The 26591-nt window shown below is 45.4% G+C and overlaps 2 protein-coding genes across 3 annotated transcripts; one reads left to right on the plus strand and one right to left on the minus strand.

Annotated features, from left to right (window-relative positions):
• Nucleotides 1–1573: 1573 nt before the first annotated feature.
• timm22 (translocase of inner mitochondrial membrane 22 homolog (yeast)) lies at nucleotides 1574–4058 on the minus strand. The gene is made up of 4 exons (XM_020649970.3): nucleotides 3783–4058; nucleotides 3145–3341; nucleotides 2849–2921; nucleotides 1574–2755 (listed from the first exon to the last, which is right to left on the minus strand). Exons 1-4 carry the CDS (start codon nucleotides 4039–4041, stop codon nucleotides 2679–2681), a joined length of 606 nt encoding a protein of 201 aa, XP_020505626.1. The 5' UTR covers nucleotides 4042–4058; the 3' UTR covers nucleotides 1574–2678.
• Nucleotides 4059–5359: 1301 nt separating this feature from the next.
• On the plus strand, nucleotides 5360–26101 carry dhrs11a (dehydrogenase/reductase 11a). Of its 2 annotated transcripts, XR_010668657.1 has the most exons (8): nucleotides 5360–5721; nucleotides 20372–20581; nucleotides 21391–21485; nucleotides 22544–22673; nucleotides 24051–24143; nucleotides 24233–24298; nucleotides 24396–25569; nucleotides 25723–26101. XR_010668657.1 is itself a non-coding variant. In XM_020649968.3 (7 exons), exons 1-7 carry the CDS (start codon nucleotides 5590–5592, stop codon nucleotides 24435–24437), a joined length of 768 nt encoding a protein of 255 aa, XP_020505624.1. In that variant the 5' UTR covers nucleotides 5360–5589; the 3' UTR covers nucleotides 24438–26101. The 2 variants fall into 2 exon arrangements, 1 of the variants encoding a protein (XP_020505624.1); XM_020649968.3 differs by having other exon boundaries at nucleotides 24396–26101.
• Nucleotides 26102–26591: the final 490 nt, after the last annotated feature.

Raw genomic sequence — 26591 nt, forward strand, 5'->3', positions numbered from 1 at the left:
ACACAGGAGGGAATCGGATCTCCTGTTTACGTCAGGATCATCTCACCTTTACATTTTCTGCGCCGACTAAAAACTTCAATTTGAGTATGACAAGAGGCGTAAAGAGGATCCTATGGGAAGTTGCGCACACTACAAATAACAACAAAATTAATGTATAATAAGGATTGAGGAAGGTGTATGTTATGTGTTAAATGTGTTGATGTGGTGAGGGGTTTGTGTAATGTTTATGTCGGGGGGTAACGGACTGCTGCCGGGGTTTTGGGGTCGAAGGTCCACTACTGGTGTTTTGAGGATAGAAGGGAGGGAGAGGGTGATGCTTTTATTTTCCTTAGGTCCGGTCCTGCAGCAGCAACCCCCCAGTCCCTTTAGGAGGAGACTTTCCACTTGCAGGACCCGGCCTGTTTAGGACACAAGTTCATTCTTGTTTTTTGAGTTGTGCAGCTTCTTCTCCTCGTGTTTGATCAACAAACTATTTAATCAATAAACACACAGAGGAGCCTTGGACTGAGAGCTGCCTTTATTTATCTGCAGCAACACCAGGCGAGTACAAGACCCTGGGCCTTCAATGGGACAGGCTTTTTAGTAGTAGTGGTTTTATGGTATTCACAAATTAAGAATTTTCTTTTTCCTCTTTTGCCTTCTTTGCAGCATCAGCACCTTGCTTTTACTGCCATGCCTTTTTTTATATTCCCTCATTACTCTTCATGGTAACAGCCGGTCTAAAATGGGAAGCTGGCCATCGCTCTTCAGTGTGAAGAAGAGTCAGAGGTTCACAGACACACCTGATAACCACCATGTTCTCAGACGGGGCTTCAGTTGAAGTCTGACCAGCTTAGAGGTCATATATTCTGTAAAACACCCCTCATGTTCCTCTAACTCTAATAAGTGTCTCTAGTCTGTCTACAAACCCCCCAATGATGAGAAAAGTCCATCCTCTCCGTCTTCTGCCTGCTCCACTTTTCAGAAAATGTGTGCTCAAACAGGCCGTTTGGAGATATTCCCTTCATGACATCACAAAGGGCAGTAACCCCTCCCCCAGGTGGGTGACACTGCCACAGGTGTTTGTTCTGCCCTCTGAGTCTGCCTTCTCACCGTAAACAATAGGACATGGAGCGAGAAAGACAGAGTACACCCAAGCCCTTCCAGAGAGGGGCGTGGTCAGACACAGCTCATTTACATTTAAAGGTACAGACACAGAAACAGTCTGTTCTGAGCAGAACTGAAATAGAGGGGTTTATAGACATGATCAAATACAGGATCAGAGTGTATTTAGAACAAGACACTTCACACACATGTTTTGAAGAGCTCTGAGACTTATTTAAACTGAATAAGAGAAGAATATGTGACCTTTAACATAACCCTGACCGGGTGTGTTGACCTTCAGCTCTCACTATAGAAGGAAACCCCAAAGAGTTGTTCTCTGTACAGATTAATATCAATCCAAATGACTGATGAGGAATAGAATAAAGGGAACACATTGATCCTAATCTACACAGGACTGATATCAAAATGTGATTTATAACTCTGTTTGGACACTCGCTACCTGCAGGGGAAAAAAACACGAGTGCACGAGTTAAGAAAGAGAAATTAGTTTAATATAAATAATCCTGATGAGTTGGTGACATATGATACAAAGGTTCTGAAACAAGAGCGGCATTAAAACGGTCCGGCATTGGTTTCTGTTGTTCAGAACGATAGATTTCGTTTACAACATCTGTCTTCAGCTGGCTGCACACGAGGCGATTTTCAAATCTTTACAGATATTAAAAACGAGGAGACCACCGTCATGAGGACAGATTCAACCGATGTTTAACTTTATAATCCTCTGAACGCAGACATGTGACGATACAGCCGTGAGATGCAGTAACGATGTCACAGACACGAGATCTCACAGAATCTCGCGTGATCAAACGTGACTTCAGGAGAAAAACAAACATGGAGGACGATGGACTTGATCAGCTGGCTGTCCTGCTGTGAGTTCAGTTTTGCAGCAAGAAAAAGGAAAATGAGACACGGTCGAGATCCTGGCTGAGAAGACGGATTATGTGCGGCTTCATTTAATGTGCAGCGCGAGCTGAGGGGGAGCTGTCAGAGCACGCAACATCCGGTTGGTGGTGCTTTTCGGTCTGCTCGCTCTCATTGGCTGCGGCAGGTATTCTGTTGCAGGCAGTCCGACCTGAGTCATAAAAATCAAACACGATTGGTATTTATGACTCCAGATCTAGAGGCTCCAACTCGATGGGAGGCAGTAAAATAACCGTAGTGACACGTGGAGGATTGTTTGGACTAATAATCGTTTGCAACAAACAAGCGGAGCACGCCCCCCAACAAGTCGTTGATTTGGGTCTAAAATCGCCGCGTGTGTAGCCAGCTTCATCATTCAACCTTCAGCTCAGAAGCAGAGTCTCTCTGCTTCATGTCTGGAGATTTGTTTTACAGGACGTTTTTGCTTAAATGTCATGAGACAAAAATAACGAGACGCTGGTGAAAACGATCGGGTCGTCTCTCCGCCCATGTTGTTATCTCCAGCGTGCACAGAAAGGAACCTCTCTCTCTCTCTCTTCAACCCAATGCAAAGCTTCCCACTCTCGCATTAATCCTCCATTCACAGTCCTGAACCGGCTCGTCCTCATGTGCGTCGATGAAGTCCTCGTCCACTGAGCCTCTTTTGTCGTCGTTCACCTCAGATAATATTCGATGGCAGCGGAGAACGCCGCAAAGCCTCCACATCCCAACACCCCCGCTTTCACACCGGCTACCAAACAGAGAAAGTGAAAACAACAGTGAGGGGGGGGAGGGGACGCGTTCAACGTTCAATATCAAACATCAAAGCACCACGTTAACATACCACGCAGTCCAATGGCTCCTCCCGTCACACAGCCGCTGTACACGGCGTTCTTCCAGTCAGATTTCCCTCGATGCTGAAAAGAAAAACATGGACCGTGTTACAGCTCAGAGGGGTACATGATTTCAGAAACACTGACATGTAAACGCCTCGCCGTGTTTTCTGCGCGTGGAGATGAGAGAACTAAAGGTCGTGCAAACCTGTACTGAAATGGAACCTGAACTAATATAACCAGCGACGTCTGTAAGGCTCTGCGGTTTCTACCATCAGTAAGTCACAGACAGATGAAGAAGACTTACTGATTCTATGACGCACTCTGTGCAGGAGAACATGGCCCCCACAATGGCAAAGTTCTTGGCATAGGACATCCCCCTCTGGCCCATGTCTTTGAGGACCTCTCGGGCTGTCGGGGTTCTTAGAGGGTCTTTGGGGTCGAAGCCAACATTGGTATCGATACCAGCTGTGAAAACACCAAAAGCACCTCCGAGGACAAACCCTGTGGAGAAAAAGCATTCATGCCTTCAGACTTGTGTTTGGACATATAATCGGTTACTAAGGTGGATATTACTTTGGACTCGTCAGCTGAGCTGTCTGAGAGTTTGTTAAAGTGAAATGAGACATTCAAAGATGCAGCAGTGTTCTTCTTTTACATCACTGAGACTACAAGGAGACACTGAGGACCACTATCTACGGAGACAAAAATAGCAGGAGATTAAGTAGTTAATGGTGACAGCCCTAATTATTATAACTATTTAGAAATGGCTTACCAAGAAGCAGCAATCTTAACAGTTGTGTTAAATCATCCACTATGACATTTCGATCAGTGTAAGTGTCTGTGATCTGGACTTTAACAGCTCATGTTGTTCATGTAGACCCAGACCCAGACCCAGACCCAGACCCAGACACATGTACTGTATGCTAGTGTCCTTGCTTATACCTCCAACACAAGCCAGCACCGTCTTGAAGGCGCAGCTCTCCATCCCCCTCTCGATCATCTTCTGCTCGTCGCTTTTAAAAGGCACCGGAAGTCCCCCCATCACGCCGGGGCTCAGGTCCTTCACTGGCCTCTTGTCCCCGATGAGGTGGTCCAGAATCATGCTGTACTGGATCGAAGCGCCGTCCATATTCGGACCGACTGAAGCTGAAGCCTGCATGTCGGAGGAAGCACCGTCCGCAGCACCAGTGGAGGCCGCCATGTTTCTCAATGACAGCACTTCTTCTTCTTCGTTGGTTTATTGGCGGCTCGCAAACCAACGTTTAAGAACGTATACCGCCACCTACTGTCCAACGTCAGAGCTGTACTTTGATTCTGAACATAATAATCATAATACGGTTATAACAATAATAATAATTAGAAATGACGATGGCGATGGAAGCGGGCAAGAGAACTTTAAAGATCTTTACTCATTTACTTTAAGATAAACATTTGAACTTGATCCTTTCCTTTGACCTTCTTTAAAAGGTCCAATCAGTGAGATGTGTAGTGAGTGAAATGATGAAGTGACCTTACTATATGATCAGACATTAAGGAAACATGCTATGTTGAAGTGCTGGCTTCTCTGACAACAATGCAGCAGCCAGTATGTCCTCCTTCTAACTTTAGATTCTGGTCCTGAATGCTCTGGATTTGTACCAGAGGAGGTAGGCGGTTTTAAGGCACCCCCACACAGCTGTTTTGGACGCCCCTCAGTTTGCCAGATATGAGAGCAGTTATCAGGTCAAACCAACAGGTGTTGCAGTGATGGAAGCGGGCAAGAGAAGTGGTTCAGATAGAAGTGATTGTACCCGACCTAAAAAGCCTCTGCATGTTTCTAATAAGCTCCACGAGCAGAAACGTGCTCAAACTAGGATCAATATTGGAGATGATTTTGAAAAATGGAGAGAGGTTAGAAGACAGAAAGGTTTACAGACTGATGCAGAGCTGGATAAACACTGAAGCTTCAGTGTTCACCACATGGTGACCTGTGTGAGCATCAACTCTAGAGAGGAGGGGAGACAGCTCTCTACAATGTTTACAGTTTAGACTACAGTATCCATAGGTAACACTATAACACTATAGGTGTCAAAGTAACAAACTGCTCCTTCAACAGTCTATCCTTCATTATTTCAGCAATTAGTCGTTACTGTATCTTTTGAGTGTGTGTTTCATCATGGAGGTGTGGTTATATGAATTGTGCAGGGTCGGATTGGGCTGTGATGGTGGGGGCTCATTGTGTTATCTTTTCATGAGACCCACAATTCCTGGTGGCCCCCCTGGATAGGACTATATTTAGGCAAATTTCAGTTGCAAATTTAAGCCTTGTGATGTTCAGTTTAACCAGCAGGTGGCGGTACATAACCACACGCAGCTCTCCAGGCCCGAGGGCTCAAAAAACAAAGTGGGAGGTGACGTGAACCAAACATTCACTCACACACACACACACACACACACACACACACACACACACACACACACACACACACACACACACACACACACACACACACACACACACACACACACACACACACACACACACAACAGGGCTGTCCATATCTCATCCAGGGGAGCGCATGGATCCGGGCTCAGGCACACTGCGCGCCGCTGTCCTGGATGCGGCACAGATTGAGACAGGAGGCTGCTGCATGATCCCTACATTTGAAAACATAGAGACAGATAACTACATTTGTGTCAGGTTAAACTAAGCAGGCAGAGGAAGAGGGAGCTGTTTTGTCGTGTAATTGTCGTAGTCAGTGTGTTGGAGATGGAGCGGTGGAAAGGCAGAGTGGCCCTGGTGACCGGAGCCTCTGTGGGGATCGGAGCGGCTGTAGCCCGGGCACTGGTCCAGCAAGGCATGCGGGTCGTCGGCTGTGCCAGGAGTGTCGACAAAATAGAGGTTGGCAGTTTAATCTTTCATTATTATTTCCCCTCCTTCCGTTAAATGAGTCATTTTGTCTTTACAGAAGAAGCTAGCACTGTCAGAGCAACAACAAACTAGCTAACTGCTAGCTAACATTAGCTCTACAACTTCAGTTACCGTAAAACGTAAAATATAAGCGCGCCGTAATGTCAGGCCCAGTCCCTTCACTAGCCTGGTGCTGCTGCCTGGTTTTGACAAGTAATGGCACCTCTCAGTTAAATGCCACATATGCATTAAGTGTTGATCAGTTTGTGGATAAATATATATTAATAACAGAGCTGTCTGCCTCCCCTTGGTCTTCTAAAATAAGATCTAATCAGTGCTTTGTGATTTAATTACTTTATACATTTACTAAATTTGTGCACATTTAAATATTATTTCATAGTCTCTAACAGCCGTGCATGAGCTTTTTGTGAAAACAATTTAAGGCGTCTTATGTTGACGCTTGTCACAAATAAAGGCAGGGTCATTTTTATAGACCGAGGCTGTTAATTCAGGTTCTACGATATAAACCTTTAGCCCCAACGTCAAAGAGAAAGTGGACAGTATGTTGGATTTGTTTCAATATGTTATTGAACACAAGGGGAATTGATAACCTAAATAGAAGAAGAGGATATACAGTGTTTCCCCTAGGTTTACAGCGTTGGGGGGGGGGGTGGGGGGACAAGCCGACACACTGACACAAACACTTGAAGGAATCTTGGTGTTCATGCGTTACTTTTAATGACAGATGTCCTTTTCTATCTCTATCCACTATCCTGTCTCTACAATAAAGGCACAAAAAGCCCCCCCCCCCCAAAAAAAAAACAACTTTTATTTTTATTTTTTACTTGACCTTCAAGGGGGGCGGGAGGGGCCGTTGGGGGGCGGGCCGCCCCCTAATATAATGGTAGGGGAAACACTGACATACTTTTTGAATCCCACGAGGGGAAATTCAGTTTCACACTCTGTTGTTGAAACATGCTACACACACACACACACACACACACACACATGCACAAACAGGATCCTGTGGACGTGCACTGATGGAGAGATGTCAGAGTGGGATGGGGGGTTGGAGCCTTGCTCAAGGGCACCTCGGCAGTGCTCAGGAAGTGAACTAGCACTTCTCCAGCAAACAGACCAATTACTAGATTTGGTCCCCACCATGACTTGAACCGGTGACCCTACGGTACCTACATCAAGTCCCTCAGACTGAGCAACTGCTGCCCAGATAGGGATTGAGTATAAAGAACGAACACAAGAAAGAAGCTTTGTTGTGATGATACTGCACATTTAATTTCATTATTTTTATTGCAGTACAGTGTAGATGCCTCCTTTTGACTTTGACCTAGTAGTAGTAAACAAAGTATATATTTTTTGACTCTGAGGACGATGCAGTCAAAACATTAGTCGTTTGCACCTTTATTCAATTTCCTTTGGTTCCTGTCTTGAAGAAGGAGTCCAATGAATTATAATTTGTGTACTTCTAAGGTCGCTCTCTGAGAGCACCGCCTCCGTTGGAGGAGCTGCTGAAATGCAAGAGTTTACTTCTGGGGCAGCAGCTCAGTCCGTAGCTCCATCTTTTCTACACTGAGAGACTTTGTGATGCTCCTAAACCAACCCTCACTCTGCACACAGCCACACCCATTATCTGTTGTAATCTCTGATATGAATTTTTTTTGTCATTAAGCCTCGCTGGATAAGTCATTCTCTATCAGTTGACCTTGTACAGTTAAGTCAGAGGTCAGGGTCAGCAGTGGTCCAACATTAACAGATTCAGAGGACAAAAATAGATCCAGTGAGTTTGACCTCAGGCTTAAATAATTATGTCTATTATATAGACCTGTTTGGTTTTTAGAACCAGGCTGTAAACATGTTAGTCTCTGCTGTAAAAACAGGCTTTTTTGCATGTGTGTGTGTGACTTCCTGTGCTTCTGCAGCCAGCCTCTAGTGGACACTTAAGGAACTGCAGGATAATGCGCTTCTTTTTTTCAATATTGGAGGTTGCCACTTGGGCCAAGTCAACATTTGGCAGATGTTTTTGAAAAAGTAGCCTTTTCTGATTCAGGTCAGTGAAAACCCACCTTTTGGAAAACCTGGCAGACGTAACTAAACTAGCGCTGGTGCTAACATTGTTAACTGGACTTTTTACATGCTCACACATACATACACAGTTACTCTCCCACTGTGTTGACGCGCAGAGACGCCTGATTGGATGACGGAGGCCACTGCTGCTTCATACCACCCTCCAAACACACAAAGCTCGCCGCCAACGTTGGTGGTTTTGGACGAGACCCGGGCGGACTTTGGGTGGTGGGACAACTTAAAAAATGAAAAAGTTGCTGAGGAATGAGGAGAACATTTTGCATGTAAAGGACGTCGTTGTTGACTTGGCGTGCTCATGACAGCTACAACGAAGCGTTTTACATGTTGTCACGACAACATGGCCAAATAAGGTCCTTAGGCTTATTTTTAAAAGATCCAAAATGTTGGCCCCAATTTTCAATGAATGCTATTCGTTAAAATCTTTCTAGCAACGCATGCCAGGTAGATCACAACATTTTCCCAGCTTGTTCAGAAACATGTGCTGTTGGAACACACGCTTTCTTTAAGGTCAATGGGCTGAATAAGTTTTACGAGACCAATCAGTATTTCAGCTCTGCTCTCATCGTGACTGTGGAAGTAATTAGCGCCAGCAGTGATTTTGTTTCAACTGTATGTCAGTTTGTCATCTGCATATTGAACCAGGGGATTTAAAGCCGTGATTAAAACATTAATTAATCCTGAAGGTGATTGTTGGAAGCAAGCACTGGTTGTGTTGAACTTCTGTGACACACATTCATCGGCCTCTCCCCGCAGGCCTTTGTGTCACCATAAGCCATAAGGCTGCCACACCTTATCTCGTCAGCCGATAATAAAGCCGCGCTCTCCTCAGCCCACACGTGTCCTAGCTTCCAGTCCTCGTTTGAAGGACGCCTGCTCTATCTCCCTTAGCTTTCTTCAGCTACCTTTAACATGACCTGTAGATTGGTTGTGTCTGTCATTGTTAACATATTTAGATGTTGTATACAGTACAGTGGCAGTTACACCCGTTTCTTCCGCTGTGATGTTTACAGTTGCACGATCACAGTTAGACCAGAGCAGTAAAAGGAACTCGGCTCACCCTGTCGTAAAAATATGAATCTGAAGCAGGCTTGTGAATCATTACCCGTGAAGAAGTGGGAAATAAAGACAAAAACGTGCAAACATGTTGCTTTGTCTTTTTGAGGATGATTTGTTGTTCATCCGGTCTGTCTTGACGTAATGTTGATAAAGATATGAAAAATATGATTGTGGCAGAACCTGCAAACGCGACATCCTACTTACTTTACGGCCTGCTAACGTTATACAGCCTGCTAATGTTACAGTTTGCTAACTGTACGCCTGCTGTACACTTATCCTGTAAACTTTGGGGCAAACTCCGTAATTCTAGTAGGCGTTGCTGTATGTATAACATAATAATGTATAATGTAAAACAATGTTTGCAGTAATTTCTTAGTTTATCGTTTTCTCTTCCTTGTCATTATACTCAACGATGAAACCGAAACTTCCCCAGCACACTGATTTTTTAATATGTAAGTTATTCTCCCCATCCTCTCTGCACACGTACAGCCCTGCCCAAACATGTATACAGCGAGAGTGAATTGTGCAATAGAGATTCTCCCTGAATTCATACTCTGGTCACATGATCCCTCCTGCCAATAGTTAACCTTCAGCAGCTTCTCAGCCCTCAATTGAGTGTTGTGCAAGATGAAAACAAGGGCCAAACATTTAAAATCTCCAAATGCATACAAACAAATCAGTATAATATTAGAAAGCTGAATTCATCACCAGCATGGAAATCTGGTCTCTTCTTTGTTGTAATTTGTGATGCATGAAAGAAGAGTCTGGATCCACTTCAGTAGGCCTATAGGTTTGGCCAAACCAGAGATGAATGAGTGTGTATAGAGCGACAGGTTTCTGTGACACATTTGAAGACTTGTACGAGACCTTAGAGAGCTGTCTGTGTGAGTTGAGCGACAAAGCCAGTATTGTGCTCCCTCTCTGATGTAAACTGGGTTCTTGCTGTAGATTTGCCAAGCCTGGCATGCTGCTGCTGGGGTGGAGTGGGTGGGGTGGGGTGTAAGTGTCCATCACTAAGCAATTGTTCTTCACTTCCCTTTCGGTGTTTATTTCTTCACTTTGAGAAATCCAAGAAGCTTTTACGATCAGTGTTTTTGAAAAGCAAATATCTCATTTCCAGTAAGCCATATTAATCAGCCATGATGAGGACATTTGTATTCAGATGATGGTGTTTGTGCTCTAGAAGTAAATGAGGAGTGAGCTCAGTGTTGAGTTGTGGCAGCAGTACTGTTGTGTTGTGTGTGACACTAAAGAGTATGGCAGAGGGGGGGCGGCGAGGTGAAGAGAGACGTGTGGTCACCATGGGCTCTGTGCAGGAATGGAGACAACAGAACCGATCCAAGTAGCAGCGGCACAGCTTCTCATTAACTTTTGTGAAACCTGTGAAATCCAGAGGGTGAAGCTTTTATTCAGCTGGAAGACAAATCTCTTCACTGCACACAATGTGCTCGTTTTTTAGGTTTTAACAGTTCAGTTGTGGCCTCAAGCGCAGGCCGAGAGTGTGCCTTTGAGAGCCATATGGGTGCACGTTCTCATAACAACCAAACGCTGCAGAAAGTGATGTCAGCGGTGAGATCACCATTAAACAAAATATCCTCCTTTAGGGTCATATCTGAATATGTACTAATGTGTTTGAAGACTAGTCCAGCTGAAGTGTAATTTTCTAATTTCACTGCAGTTATTGTATGATTTTGAACTGAGCAGCACACGCAAATATTTGCGAGTCAGCTTGGAGAGTGTTTGTAGCGACCCCGTTTCTCTCCACCAAAGCAGCAGGCGGCTGTCTGTAGAGAGACGAGTCTCCTGAGTCACGCCCCTGTTGCTCTTACCACAACATTACTCTCTTCATTTACTGAGGTCAAGAGCGTCTTCATCTGCTGGATCAAGCTGCAAACTGCTTCAGACGGCCTGATGCGCTGATCGACTGTAGATTTGGAATTTGAACGGCTCATCACACTTTAATGTGAACTTTCTCCCCCAGGTTTGAATGAATGTTCGGATATCAAATAAAAAATGGCAGCTCTAGTCTACGAGCTGTGTAAAGCTCGAGTCTGAATGATTTCACTCAAACATGCCATGCAAAGGGCATCCCTTCATTACTATCCTTGCTGCAGGTTGTCATCTCTGTTTGAACCTCGTCTGAATGCAGAAGGAACATTTGTTTGACGATAAATAAATCTATTTGTAGATCATTTTAAAAATGATGACACTTTTCATTTCATGGGTGCCGCGAGGCCACCCACAGAAGAGGCATCTGTCAAAATTCAAAGCTCAGGCTGCTGCAGTTTTAGATCAGATAAATTTAGCGAACAAAATGTGTGGGTTTTTATAATGCCACATGGATTTGTGGTTGGCACACACAGCGCCTGTGTTAGCCGGAGATTGGGGAGTGATTCAGCATGAAATATGACCAAAGAAGATAAAGCTGTGTTATGATTATGCTCAGCAATAAATAAAATCAGTTTTTTGTTACATAACTCAGACCTGGGTCATGAGGGACGGATAGATGTTCTGTTTTCTGGACAGGCAGTGCTGGCGGCTTTTAAACACATTGGTTATGTGCTCACGCTGTGTGTTTTTTTTGGTCTTTAATTTGGCTTTTATTTAAATGAAGACTAGTGAGTATTTGCCTGTTCATGCATCTTTGCTCAAAGCTTTTAGCTGCTTCACTTTCTTTAACTTCTGTATAGCTTAAGCATCTTCTATTTAAGGAACTAATTCAGCCGCTCACTCTTTGGCAGGTGAGGCAGCAGGTTAATTTAAGCCCTCACCAGCTTTGATTCGGTGCCCAGTCTAGAGAAGGTAAAAAAAAGTGCTGAGTCATGCTTCAGAAGCTGAGGTGAAACAACAACAGTCGATCGTTGACGGTCTGTCAGCACATCTGAAGGCGTCTCGGACACATCCTGTAGGCTGTGTCTGGACGGCCCGTCCTGTTGTCTCACAGTGAATAGATCTGAAGTGGGTCAGGTCAGGTGGCTTTATCCTCTCAGCTTCACTTCCTGTTTCTATCACTCTTTTATTCTCTGCCCGGATTCTTCATCTTCAAATCTTTTTCTATATTTAAAGGGAGACTCCTTCCTTCAAAATAAAATACAGACTTCAGTGTTTCCCCTACCATTATATTAGGGGGGGGGGGGGGGGGCAAATAGAATAGTCTCATGATTAAGCTATAGTATTCTCCTTTTTGCTCTGTCACTTGTCATCAGCTGTGAGAGAAATCCTGGCGCTGCTGTCGGTGTCCCATGTCGGTTTTCTCCTGAGCTCATCAAGTTACTTCAAGGCTTCTTTAGCTCGCATGCTTTTGTCTTACCCATGCAGAAACGTTTTCCACTGACTGCACGTTTTCCACTTACACAACGAGCTGACAAAGACTTATACCTGACTAATAATCCATCTTGTTTCCATGGATTCTGACCCCAAGAGACGGAGCATTCCCACAACCACAACCACAGCTCGTAACAACATTTCATCCAGCGCGAGTCCCTCCAGAGCAGCGGTCCTAAAGAGACAAGATGTATGGAATAAGAGAAGGTTGAGATGATAAAAAGACAGTCTATTTTATTTGTGCAATGGTCCAAAGTGTGCAACAGTCAGGAAGTGTCTTACATGTGAAGCCTGAAACAACAATATGACTCTTGTGGCTTTACAGCGTGAGTGTGAAAAAGTGGCCATCTGTTGTGCAATACATGGCGTGTGCAGAGTATAATATTTAATTAACATTAAGGCTGTCAAACGATAACATTTTAATTGTGATAATTGCAATGAATCGCATGTCAGGACATGAAGTTAAGCTTAGACACAGGAAGTGGTTAGGGATCCCAAACTGACGTAGAGGAAACGGAAACAAAGGCCAATGTGTGATGTCATAAGGTCAGTGTGTGATGTCATAAGGTGGATATTATTTTGGACTCGTCAGCTGAGCTGTCTGAGAGTTTGTTAAAGTGAAATGAGACATTCAAAGATGCAGCAGTGTCCTTCTTTTACATCACTGAGACTACAGGGAGACACTGAGGACCACTATCTACGGAGAGCCTGAAGGGACAAAATAACACCAGATTAATTGTGATTAACTTGTTAACGCTGACGCTGGTATGAAGTGCAAACTGAGGAAGTGACACACTCTAAAATTGAAGAATTATAAAAATGTGAAGACATGCATCATGGCCGTATTGTAGAAACGTTTTTTGTTTTTTTTGCAGACCATGTAAAACGTTTCGTTCTGTGGCGAAAATGCGTGATCCAATTTTGAACCGTGAGATTTGTGATGAGGTGCACCGCCATCAGCACGTGACTAAATACGATGCTGATATTTTTTCATCTTTAGTTCTATTGTTACAGGGGCAGCTCACAATTCAAGGTAATTGCACTAGAGTTAGCTAATAGCTAATTTGCATCAGTTGTCCCTGGGAAGGTAGACAATGTAACCCATGAGCCAAGAAGTAGAGAAGACATCGGTCAGGCTCACTTGAGAACAGCCCTGATGACAGCTATGAACCACATCATAAATTATGCATGCTAGGTTGATGACAACACAGACTGACTCGAGACAGTCTCATGGAGATGGTGTTGATCAGACGCGTCCAAAAAGGAAACCTTTCAAACTGAGCCAGCCTGAGCTGGGTCTATTCACAATGTAAGCTTCAGAGTGGCCATAAAATGTGTCCAATATCAAACAAACACCCAGCAACAAATCCCATTTGGCTACTGTTGAAGCGAAAACAATCCACTTTGTTTTCTATTCAAGCCCCTCCAAACCCCCTCCCAGATTTTTTGGAAATACTGAACTTGATGAACTCCGATAGTCTCCGTTTGAGCTTCATCACAAAGTGCTTTCTTCTGCACTGTGCTCGCTCTGCCTCGAATGAACATTCAATTAATGCTGGCCTGCTTCTGTGCTAGCACTCAACGTTTATGAGGGTATTCCCCGTTCGCACATCAGGCCTCCTCAATCAAACACACGCACACACACAATCTCAAAGACGAGCGGACGATACAGGCAAAGCTTTCCAGAAAGTCTTCAAGTGGACAGGACGGGAAGCGCCCCACCTATCGTAGCAGGAGGCCCAGAAAAGGAACATCAGTGCCAGTAAAGCTTACACCTTCAAATATGATAAGCAGAGAGAGGACAGCACAGCGGAGGTGCGGGGGGGGGGGGGGGGGGGGGGGGGGGGGGGGGGGGGGAGGATTCATGGGGGTCACTGAGCTGCCCAGACCAATCAGGCCATTTACTTATGAGATCCCAGCGAGCTTACATAACAAGTAGGGTTGCAACAGTGTTTGGATTCGTCCCCAACGCCTGCTGGCGCTGCAGCCTGCTAGCGCTGCAGCCTGCTAACGCTACAGCCTGCTAACACTACAGCCTGCTAGCGTTACAGCCTGCTGATGTTACAGCCTACTGATGTTACGGCCTGCTGACGATACGGCCTGCTAGCGTTACAGCCTGCTGATGATACAGCCTGCTGAGGGTACAGCCTGCTAGCGCTACAGCCTGCTGACGATACAGCCTGCTAGCGCTACAGCCTGCTGACGATACAGCCTGCTAACACTACAGCCTGCTGACGATACAGCCTGCTGACGATACAGCCTGCTAACACTACAGCCTGCTGACGATACAGCCTGCTAGCGCTACAGCCTGCTGACGATACAGCCTGCTAGCGCTACAGCCTGCTAACACTATAGCCTGCTGACTATACAGCCTGCTAACACTACAGCCTGCTAACGCTACAGCCTGCTAACACTACAGCCTGCTGACGATACAGCCTGCTAACGCTACAGCCTGCTAACACTACAGCCTGCTAACACTACAGCCTGCTAACGCTACAGCCTGCTAATGCTACAATATGATATTCTCATTAGCTTTGATGCATTTCTTGACGCATAAAATGTCTATTTTGACACTAAGATTGACCTCAGTGGCTTGGAAGATATTTTGGCACTTAAAGATTTTACATGGTGGCCATCTTGGATCCGCCTTGGACCTTGATGAAGTGGCTTTCCATCAAAAATGGAAAGTTATGGCGATGAAGAGCATGTGGATAAATTGTGGTGCTTTTGTCTGGCGTGTCCCCATAATTTTGCTAAGCCGCCTCCATACTACATTTGTCGGAGCCCCCCCAGGTGGGCCACCCCAGTTAATAAAAGTCTGAACACGCCCCTGGGTTGTGCTCCTCAGGCTTCAGGTTGGCATCAGATGCTGTAGTGATCCGTGACTAAGATGGAGTCAGCACATGATGCACGCTGGTTTCCTAGAAAGCAGCTCCACCCCTCGGTTAGTTTCCACTACAAACAAGAGCGCTGGAGAGGCCCTTTTTTAATCATATGAGTCAACGCAGGCTTCTGTCTGCAGCTAGTATCAAGTCAGAAATGCCAACCATGCGCTGTCCTCAGTCTCACTCGGAGTAAAGATGTGCTGCTGCATGCTCCCAGGTTTTATCACTTAGTTTTTGAAAACACTGGTTGCACTAGTCTGTTACACAACACCTGGCGGCCTGCTCTGCCTTTTCTCTTTCAGGGTTATGAAAGCTCTTTCTAGTACTCACACAAACACACTTTGATTCTCAGGGAACGTTCTTTAATTGACTCCTCAGCTAACCTTATATTTAGATTCAGAGTGACTTAGGCTCATGACGTTATCTGAACGATCGATGGCTGCGTGTTTAGTCCCTGACTGGCACTCCTTTTGGTTCTGTCAATGATTGTGCTCAAGAACAAAGGGTGGAATTTTTTTCTTATCTCCCTCTGCTGATGAGACCATCCTGAAGGTGGTGTTGTAAAAAATCCTCCCTGGTCGACCTTTAGACCTTTTGGGTGGCGGTGTCTCAGTGAGAAGAGGAGATAATCACACAACCATCCCATTTACACCTCTGCTGCAATCCTGTTATACAGCCCGCTGCCACCTTTGACCCCTCACGAGCTATAACCGCGCTCAGGCTGAACTTGAAAGAGTCTATTTTTGTCTCCTAGGAGTTGTTCAGCTCAATAATGAGTGCTGGGGATGTGTCGGTAGTTTGTGTTCATCAGTGAAGTTTTGATCTGCTGTATTCTGATCATGCTTTGTCTGTGACTTATGGCTCAAGGGGGCGCTGTTGCTTACATCTCAGATGTTACTTTTGTGAAGATTAAACCGGGTTGTTTATTGTGAATTCATCTTTTGGGCGGATTCTCCCACGATGGCATGCATGCATGACCCGTCTTGTGCTCTTCTTCCTGCCTTTCAAACGGTCTGATACGAGTGATTTTTATTTTTCAGTTTTTTGTTCTCGCTCTCCTGCTGTCTCCCTCTCTGGCTGCCAACTCTCCTTCTCCACCTCCCTCCATCTGCAAACTGTTTTATGATCACTGAACAACAGGCCCGGTAATGAGGATGAAAATGCTTCATGACAGGGCATTTGTGTGTGTGTATGTGTGCGTGTGTGTGTGTGTGTCACAGGTACGTAAGAGACTGGACAGTAGGCATAATAAATAGAGGAGGGTACCTTCTGTAGTTTTTACAGAATAAGAGGAGGCCCAGTGTTCTGTCTGTAAGAAACGATCCCTGATTTTGTCGGTGAGAGACTCAACCTAACAGAAATCTCATTCCTCCATCTCTCTAGGCTCTCGGCCGCCGCCTGCTGTTATCGATCTGCCTCTCCACTTAAAGATGGTCTGCCTTCAGCACTCTGGCATCTTTATTTTTATCTCCAGCCGCTTGTTTTGTTGGTCCATTTGCAGCTTTTCCACATGAGTGGGTGAATGATTGATGAACGTGATGTAGGACAATCATGTCCCTTACATTGTAGACCTTATATAACGGACTCCTGCAGGGGTCAGCGGTCATGAATATAACCATGTAGGCGTGAACACATGTGTCCGGAAGGGCTGCGTGGGTCGAAGTACACACATTACTGTTATGACCTGTTGTAACTCGTTGTTTGTATCTCTCTGTCTCCTTATTAAGACGGGGTATCACTAAAAAAAAAAGTTTATTTATTTATTCAGCAGCTTCCTCCATCAAAATAAAATACAGACTTCTCCTAAAGTGAAGCTGCTCCATCGTCCCTTCTGGGCCTCCATACATGTGTGGTGGTGACTGTGTCTGCAGAGACTCTGTCCTCTCACTGGATTTTACTGTTCTGGTTTGTTCTGGTTGACTCGGGACGTTTCTGGGCGGAGCTGGTGTGTTTCCTCCAGCCAATGACAGGTGAGTTTAGGAGTGGATACAATTCAGTGATTGGACGAGATTCAAACTGGTGAATATGACGGACGTGGACGTAGCAGCAAAGAAGAGAAAATATAATCAGAGTGAGGAGAAACACCAAGTGGATAAAGCTCGTTCTAAAACGAGGGTGAACCTTGTGTTGTCTTTTACCCGTGGACGTGGAGTTGGTCTACTTCCTGTTGGACAGGCAGGTGACAAACACTGGCGGTTAGCTTGAGCTAGCGTGCGTTAGCTTGATATGAAGGTACAAGCAATAAACGTACACACTACGTCCTGCAGGGGGGCAGGGGGGGCGATGAGCCCAGGAGGAGGGGCCCAGTTTGAATGTTGTGTTTACAAACTGTGACCAACCATACAAACTTGTCTTCTTCAGGAGTATAAAACCATTGTCACACTCAGGTAGCTTTTTACTTCTGTATCCACTCTGTCCAGCCCTACAGCATTGCTCTCTAAGGGTGTGACAGGTTTGATATCCGGTTTCTGTTTGGATCATGATGAATGAATTATGCGTCGCGTGCACCTGTCAGCTAAATACAGGCCTGATTTATTATGTGTGGGACAGAGGGCTGAAGGTGTGGCCAGTATGTGGGCTGGTACTGGCTCTGGAAGTACAGCCGGTGCCAGAACTTACCACACACACACACACACACACACACACACACACACACACACACACACACACACACACACACACACACACACACACACACACACACACACACACACACACACACACACACACAGCAGAGAGATTCACAGCCTGAGACTTCCTGTAGTTGGAGCGTGATCACAGCTCGTTTGCTGCTCCCTCTTAAACAACAGTCACATAACTAATTCTCTCCCTCTTACAAAAGAGCGGCCTGGCTTCCTCTTTACATTAACCTCCTTTCTGAATAAAGTCCGTCTGCCAGCTCCTTTAGTTCCTGAGTGCCGGTCCAACAGGGACTCAGGCGGGCAGGCCTGAAGTCAGATCAGTGATTTAAATGAAGCTCACATACTTAAAATTAAAGACATTACTGCAGCTGCAGCTGAGTGATCACAGCTTCACATCTTGAGGGAATGAACCAAACCGAGCAGTTCACCTGTCGACTGCAAGTTTAAAAAAATAAAATAAAATAAAAAATAAAAAGACTTGGTTGTATGCATTTCTTTTCTGTCTTCAGATTTTGACAGCTTTATTCGGGTAATGCCTTCTCTCGGGATAATCTCCGTTAAACAGCTTAGAAGACGAGCGGAGAAATCTGCACACTTCAAGTGTAAGATAGGATGTGTTCACTCTTGTACACCTTTTGTTAGAAATAAAGCCGAAATGATCCCTCAATCCAGTTTCATCATGAATCTGAACAGCCGGCTTCACGTTTGTTTTCCTCAATAAACGGCTTTACAGGACGCCGCCGCCTCTCAGGTGTGCTGTAGTTCTTCTTGTGTCCAGCTGTCAGCCATGTGTTGGATAATATTCACATGAATCCCCACATCTACCTGTGATGGTTACAAACTCTCTGCTGCTTTCATCAGTTGTAACCTGGCTGTTAGGAGAGATTCAGGTCCCTATGACAGATCGGATCCTGCAAAGTCTTCTGTGGGATATGTTACAAAAACGATCAACATCTTGAACTTACAAACTCTGCTCTGCTTAGCAGGAAAGTTTTCACATTTATTATAATGTTCAAAAGAAAAATAACCACAGGTAGTCAGTATCAGTGAGTTATTGTTTATCTAGTCCCCGGTGAGTAGTCAGTGTAGGGTTTGGAGGAGGTCAGACTGGTACTGGGGAGAAATGCTGTGCAGAGATTTTTAGGTGATGCACCGGGAGCGAGAGAAGGTGGATGAGGGTTGGGGAGATGCACTGCCAGGGCTTTGATCACACTGTTGAAATGTCAGGCTAAAAGTAACGCAGCTTCAAGTTATTAATGAGGGAATTTAAGTTACGAATAATTACTGAAATAAGAAGCTACAACTCTGACCCCTAGTGTTTAAAATGGGTACTGCAGTCCAAATTCAAAACATTGTGGAGAGCTGTCTCCCTCCGCCCCCTCCTCTCTAGAGTCGATGCTCATACAGGTTGCCATGTGGTGGACACTGAAGCTTCAGTTTTTATCCAGCTCTGCATCAGTCTGTAAACCTTTCTGTGTTCTAACCTCTCCCCATTTTTCAAAAGCGTCTCCAATATTGATCCTAGTTTGAGCACGTTTCTGCTCGTGGAGCTTATTGGAAACATGCAGAGGCTTTTTAGGTCGGGTACAATCACTTCTATCTGAACCACTTCTCTTGCCCGCTTCCATCGCTGCAACACCTGTTGACCTGATAACTGCTCTCATACCTGGCAAACTAAGGGACGTCCAAAACGGCTGTGTGGGGGTGTCTTAAAACCGCCTACCTTCTCTGGTCCAAACAAATCCAGAGCATTCAGGAGCAGAATCTAAAGTTAGAAGGAGGACATACTGGCTGCTGCATTGTTGTCAGAGAAGCCAGCACTTCAACATAGCATGTTTCCTTAATGTCTGATCATACAGTAAGGTCACTTTATCATTTCACTCACTACACATCTTACTGGTTGGACCTTTTAAAGAAGGTCAGAGGAAAGGATCAAGTTCAAATGTTTATCTTAAAGTAAATGATAGTGGAAATAGTTCAGACTAGCTAAAGCTTATGTCTCACAGAGACTTTGTGTTGTGCATCGTCTGCATCTTTAACCGGCCCCACCCTCATCATCCTCGTGCCACCTCCTGTCTGACTGGCACCCAGAGGGAGACATCAGGTGACTGCTGCAGCTGTGCCTGGCAGGGGGATCTGTGTCAGTTTATATCAAACCCCACAGTGGTGGAAAGCCAGCTGACCTGGTTGGAGGGCGCCCTGCTCAGCCTCACTGAATCCTGAGGGACGAGCTGGGTCAGTCGGTGCAGAGCTTTCTTGGTGGTTTTTATTTTTGTAAAAGGTTGAATTTAATGAATCTGCCTTAAACGTCCTCAGATTGGTGAGGTTGTGGTCACACTGGTGCTGACAGGTTCTCTCTCTTTGATTCTCAACTGATGTGCTGTTGGTTTTACGTTTGCGCGCTCTCTTTGCTGTCTCCGTGTCTGAGTGGGTAGGGCGTGTTTTACATGTCACAGTATCTGAACCACGGCGCTGCAGGTTAATGATTTCCAGCTCATACCTGGCTGTGTCTCAGTCCTGATGATAATCCTCTCTCACTTTTATACAGCTCCTCTTGCTGTTTGATGATTTCCCTTCATCATTTTAAGAATAAGCGTGGCGTTTAACATGTATCTTGTTTGTGTTTTTCAGAAGCTGGCAGCAGAGTGTCAGAGCGCCGGCTACAGCGGCACACTGATCCCTTATAAGTGCGACCTGTCCAACGAGGAGGAGATCCTGTCCATGTTTTCAGCCATCAAGACGCTGCACAAGGGAGTGGACGTGTGCATCAACAACGCTGGCCTCGCCCACAATGAGCCGCTGCTCAGCGGGAAGACGGAGGGCTGGAGGAACATGATCGATGTGGGTGGATCACACACACAGCGATATGAATGCTCTTATGTAGAATAGGAAGGGTTAGTGTTTCTGCTTTATTGATTTAATGGCCGCTGAGTTGAAATGGAACAGCAGAGGGAGGAGCTGGAGCGGTCTCTGCCCAGAGGGAGTGGAAGTCCTGTGTTTGTAGAGCTTGTGTTGTGCAAAGAGAAAAAGAGTTAAAGCAGAAATGTGTGGATGGATAGACACACACACTCACACACTGATCCCCTCCCCTCACAGAGGCCGCTTCATTGGCTCCGGGGAGAAGCTCTGGCAGGCACAGCAGAGGCCCGCTAATGAAAGCCGGCACTATTTCTCTTGTTAGGACATTCTGATTCATTGAGCTCTTGACCACCACAGACCCCCCTGCTCTATAGTCTCCGTCGTCCTGCGTTCACAACGCTCGTCCATCTGTTGTCATGGCAGCTCATGTGAATGAGTGCAGCCGTGTATTTTTAGCCCGTGTTTAATCTCTACGCTGACCTTGTTTGGTCACTTACCCCTATCTTGCCGCAGCGTTTGCTTTTAACCTTAGAGACCACGAGCTGGAACAGAGCAGCCGGTTCAGACGGTCCAACGCGCTGACCCAGTGAGCATCAGTCCGCTAAACTCACACAGCGTTATTACACGCCATTCTTACCTGTGACTCAGCGATACATCACAGTGACGTTGTGCATATATTCTTGTATTGATGACTTTTACATACCATTGATGAGCTTCTTGTGACATGGTGAAACAGCAGATAGAGAAGAGGGATACATAAATGGTTAAGGTTGTCTTCTTCTTCCCTGCAGGTAAATGTGTTAGCTCTGTCCATCTGCACCCGCGAGGCCTACAAATCAATGAAGGAGAGGAATGTGGACGATGGCCACATCATCAATATTAACAGGTAAGCTGTGCAGATAACATTCAGCTCTACAGACAAATGATGGATCCATCTGAAAATACCTCAGACAGTTTATTCAAGGCGACTTTAATCTTGATGGTATTTAGTAAAACCAGTTGAACTAAAATGTTACAAGGCGGTTTTTCAAGGCACCCCCACACGGCCGTTTTGGACGCCCCTCGGTTTGCCAGATATGAGAGCAGTTATCAGGTCAACAGGTGTTGCAGTGATGGAAGCGGACAAGAGAAGTGTTTCAGATAGAAGTGATTGTACCCGACTTAAAAAGCCTCTGCATGTTTCTAATAAGCTCCACGAGCAGAAACGTGCTCAAACTAGGATCAATATTGGAGATGATTTTGAAAAATGGAGAGAGGTTAGAACACAGAAAGGTTTACAGACCGATGCAGAGCTGGATGAACACTGAATCTTCAGTGTCCACCACATGGCAACCTGTGTGAGCATTGACTCTAGAGAGGAGGGGGGAGACAGTTTTCTATAATGTTTAGAATTTGGACTGCAGTACCCATTTTAAACACTAGGGGTCAGAGTTACATATTGCTCCTTTAACAGTCTATCCTTCACATGTAGCTTCTTATTTCAGTAATTATTTGTTACTTTATTTCACTCATCAATAACTTGAAGCTGCGTTACTTTTATCCTGACATTTCAACAATGTGATCAAAGCCCTGGCAGCACATCTCCTCACCCTGCTGTGTGAGTTAGCGGACCGAGCGAAGCCTATCAGAGAAGTCTTAACGTTCCAGTACTCACACATGCGTTGTTACAGGATTCTGGGTTTGCCTCACTGAATAAACTTAGTGAGAAAATAATGTACTGTACATAGAGAGGTAAAACCTCTCCAGCTTCAGCTTCATTCAACATACACACAAATGTATACAGAGATCATGATTACACGAACAACAACCGCTTTACGGCAGCTACGGTAACTCCAAAGGGACACATTGCTCCAAAGACAAGAGCACATTTAAAAAATTAAAGATGATGATAACGTGCAGTGCAGCATATGAGGGGTTAACCTTCTCTCCTGCCTCCTGTTACAGTATGGGGGGGCACAGGATGGTACCCAGTGCTGATGAGCATTTCTACTGTGCCACCAAATACGCCGTGACGGCTTTGACTGAGGGGATTCGACAAGAGCTCCGAGAAGCCAACACCCACATCAGAGCCACAGTGAGTCGGTACCTGCAACAGCTGATCTGTACCTAAAGCCTTTGTTTATTTATTCACATAAAGTCTGCATGAAGGCGGAGCTTCGCATGAAGAAACATTTAGTGAGGCACGTAAATCCGCCCACAGGTTTCTGATCTTAACTTACTAAGTACGGAATTAAATTTCCCAAACAGAACACGGCTTCCCACGGCAGCAATCAAGAATGAAAACATCTGAGTATGGCCCCGTGTCCACCTGGCTTTTTCACCCTCTAAAGCCCCGCTTCCACCAAGTGGTCCAGTCCATTCAGCTCAGTACGCATATATCATCGTTTCCACCGTCAATAGTTGGAATGGTACCAAAATAACCGCTCCATACTGTCCTACTTTTGTTGCGTCTCTTCTGTTGGGGTTCCAAGCGTCCCGATGTGACCCTAAAGGGCGGAGTTATACACACATCAGTCTGTTGATTGGTCAGAAGAATCGTCACTTCCTGTGTGACAGCGGTAATAAAGGAGAGGGAGAGTGATTCAAGGCTGTTTTTGTTTTCAGCACGTTGCTCCGTCCCATGGACGACCTCGGAGGTGCTGACCTCTGCTGGATGTCCTCCATTGTTACCCTTTGTTTAGTGTGTCGCGTTCTTCTTCGTTTATTTCATTGGCGGGCTACTCTGTGTCACGCTGTAATGTAGCTGAAAGCCATCAGGCTTTACACCCAGCCTACCGAGTAAGGGGAACAGTGAGCTATGGAAAAAACTAACAAAATCAGGGTTTACTGTACCAAACCGTACTGAACCAAACTGGATCGCCTGGTGGAAACGGGGCTAGTGGACATTGTGCCCTCGCTCTCTACCTACACCGGTCGAGAAATGTGACCTGACTGTATTTGTTAGGTGGGGGTTGTTTCTGTTTGTATAAATCCAATGAAGAAATCGTGAAACAGACTGGAGATTATAACACTATTTAATCGGCCGAGGTCAGACAACTTCATCAAACAAGCATGCTTCCAAATCACTTGACTGACAAAGTGCTGACAAAGTAACAGTGTTCACAGTGCTGCTTATATTCTGTCAAAAAGGTGCAACCCACAAATTCCTTTCCATTTGGGTACATCACCATAAAACAATAAAGATGACATGACACTGATTTGTATACGTAACAACTGTAGACTCTCTGTCTAGCAAACAGTTGCTGACAACATATGGTTCACCCATATAAGTTTACAGCTTCAGACACCTAAAGGTAGGAGTGTTAACAGGTGGTAGGCAGACTTGAATAATACATTTCATGAAGTTACAAGATTAATGAATTTCATGAAAATTCGTACTAACAGTATTTAACGGACTGGCTCTGCTCAGAGAGTTTGTGTTTCATGCTCTGATGACTCTCCTCCCCTACAGTGTATTTCTCCTGGACTGGTGGAGACTGAGTTCGCCTTCCGGCACCACAACAGCGACCCGGAGAAAGCGGCTGCCGTGTACGAGAGTATGAAAGTAAGAGAGGGGGTAACACAGAGAGTCCAACGATGAACTCACACCTGAGGAGGTTTGTATCATTAACACGTCTGCTCTCCTCTCCGCAGTGTTTGAAAGCAGAAGATATAGCCAGTGCCGTCACGTTTGTCCTCGGTGCCCCCCCTCATGTCCAGGTATCTTTCTCCTCCTTAAATCATCACACGTGTCGGTACGCTCGCCCTGTCCCGTTTCTGTATTGATCTCTTTTTTTTTTTTTTTGTGTTTCATCAGATCGGAGATGTGCAGATGAGGCCGGTCGAGCAGGTGTCATAGCAGTTAGAAGGGAAGCTGCAGGAGGAGCGGACAGACGGCAGCCACGGTGACTCTTTAGCGACCTCTGGTGGGCGTAGGAAGAAGGGCGTGTGGGGGGTTGGGGTACAAAACAAATCAACTACAGCTGGTGTTGGATCTGCAGGGACGTGGTCGAAGAGGGCTGGAGCCTTAAGTAGGCTGGGCGTGGACTTTGTAACACCACTACAGAAATACTACTGAATGCAGAAACCTGTTTTTTTTATTTGTATGATGATTGGTCCTGGTCCTGGACTGAGCTGAATCTCCAGACTACAGAAGGAACAAATAGGAGAGGAGGGAGCTGCTGCTGCTGCGCCATGTGGTCGTCTGCACGGCCGTCATGTCAGAGGGGAGAGAATGCCATTGATTGCACATGTTGTGTGTTTTGTTCTGTAGGTCATGTGACATATCTTTTTGAAATCACATGGAAAAAAAAAGGTAATTGCTGTTTATGAAAAAATTACCGTTTTCTGTGGTTTAATTTTTTTTATAAGTATTTTAACTTTGATCATAGCTAGACGTGTTCTCATACTCACTAACCGTAAACAAATCTTTACTGCACTCGCTTTCACTAACCATCCGCTAGGCCACCCGGCCGCCTTCAAGACCTTTGCACACTGAGTCCCATTTATCGTCCGATATTGACGCTCGTTTAAAAAGTGATGTGATCATGTGATCTCATGTTGTGTCGATCAGGACTGCACACTGACGCCGATGTTTCTCAGAAAATGGTTCGGTTTTCTGCGTTTTCTCGCTTCCATCTCTTATAGGCATGCGTGCTCGGTGCATGCTTGGTGCGTGCGGCTGGAGTCTGATCTGTCTCGTTGACTCGGTGCTCAGATCACGCCACTAGATCCCCTTCCTCAAACATACCGCCAGCCGCTGTTCTGGATGAACTGCTTCCAGTAAATAGAAAATCAGTCTAACGTGTGGTTATACTAAAGCGAGCAGTTATCGGACCGCTGACTTTCTGAAACTCACCTGCAGAGTCTGCAGCTCCTTTATGGACCGGAGAAACTCTCCTCGCTCTTGTCTTGTTTTCAAGGAGTGAAGGAAACACTAAATCATCTTCACCGCTTGATCACTCTGCATGAAGAGGTTCTCAGTCATCCGGGTCGTGGTATGCTGGATCCAAAGACAGCTGGACTCGTCTGAAGATCTTGAAGAGGTTTCCCCGCTCCTCCTCAGAACTGAAGAAGTTTTTCCGAGGACAAGAGGTGAAATGTCTTCAACATCTTCAGCCCAGTCCAGCTGTCTTTGGATCCAGCTTCAAATCTCAAACAGCAAACTTTTGCAATCAATAAACACTCAACACATCGGACTCAGCGTGCGAAGGCCTTCACACTCTGCTTATTTTCCAGAACACGTTCAGTCACCAGGTTTAAGGAATCAGGACAGAGCATCACAGACAGAAGTCCTTCTGTTAACACACACACACACCTTTCTCTGGTCCACCTCTCTGTGTGTACCTTCAGTTATTCTGCACTTCGGATTCACAAGGAAGTCAAACACTGGAAACAAACGTATGTAGGGGGAAGACACTAACTCCATGCACATGTATGCTCGAAAGAAATGTGGAACTGTCTCCTTTAAATAAAAAATAAAAAAAAGATTGCTTGAAAATAATAAATGGTTTGTTTTCTGTTCACCAGATTGACTTTGAATCATTTTATATTATCCAAAGGACATCCGGCTTTCCTTCATTTCCAGTGTCTTGTCTACAAAACCCCCCAATGATGAGAAAAGTCCATCCTCTCCATCTTTTGCCTGCTCCACTTTTCTGAAAATTTTATGACATGACAAAGGGCAGTAACCCCTCCCCCAGGTGGGTGACACTCCCATAGCTAGGTGTTTGTTCTGCTCTCTGAGTCTGCCTTCTCACCATAAACAATAGGACATGGAGCGAGAAAGCCCAAGACACCCGAGCTCTTCCAGAGAGGGGGCGTGGTCAGACACATCTCATTTACATTTAAAGGTACAGACACAGAAACAGCCTGTTCTGAGTAGGGCTGAAATAGAGGGGTTTATAGGCATGTAATCAAATACAGGATCAGAGTGGATTTAGAACAACACACTTCGCACACATGTTTTGAGGAGCTCTGAGACTTATTTAAATTGGTTGAAGAGGAGGAGAAT

The sequence above is a fragment of the Labrus bergylta genome, chromosome 14, assembly GCF_963930695.1.
Source record: "Labrus bergylta chromosome 14, fLabBer1.1, whole genome shotgun sequence".
Lineage (NCBI taxonomy): Eukaryota > Metazoa > Chordata > Actinopteri > Labriformes > Labridae > Labrus > Labrus bergylta.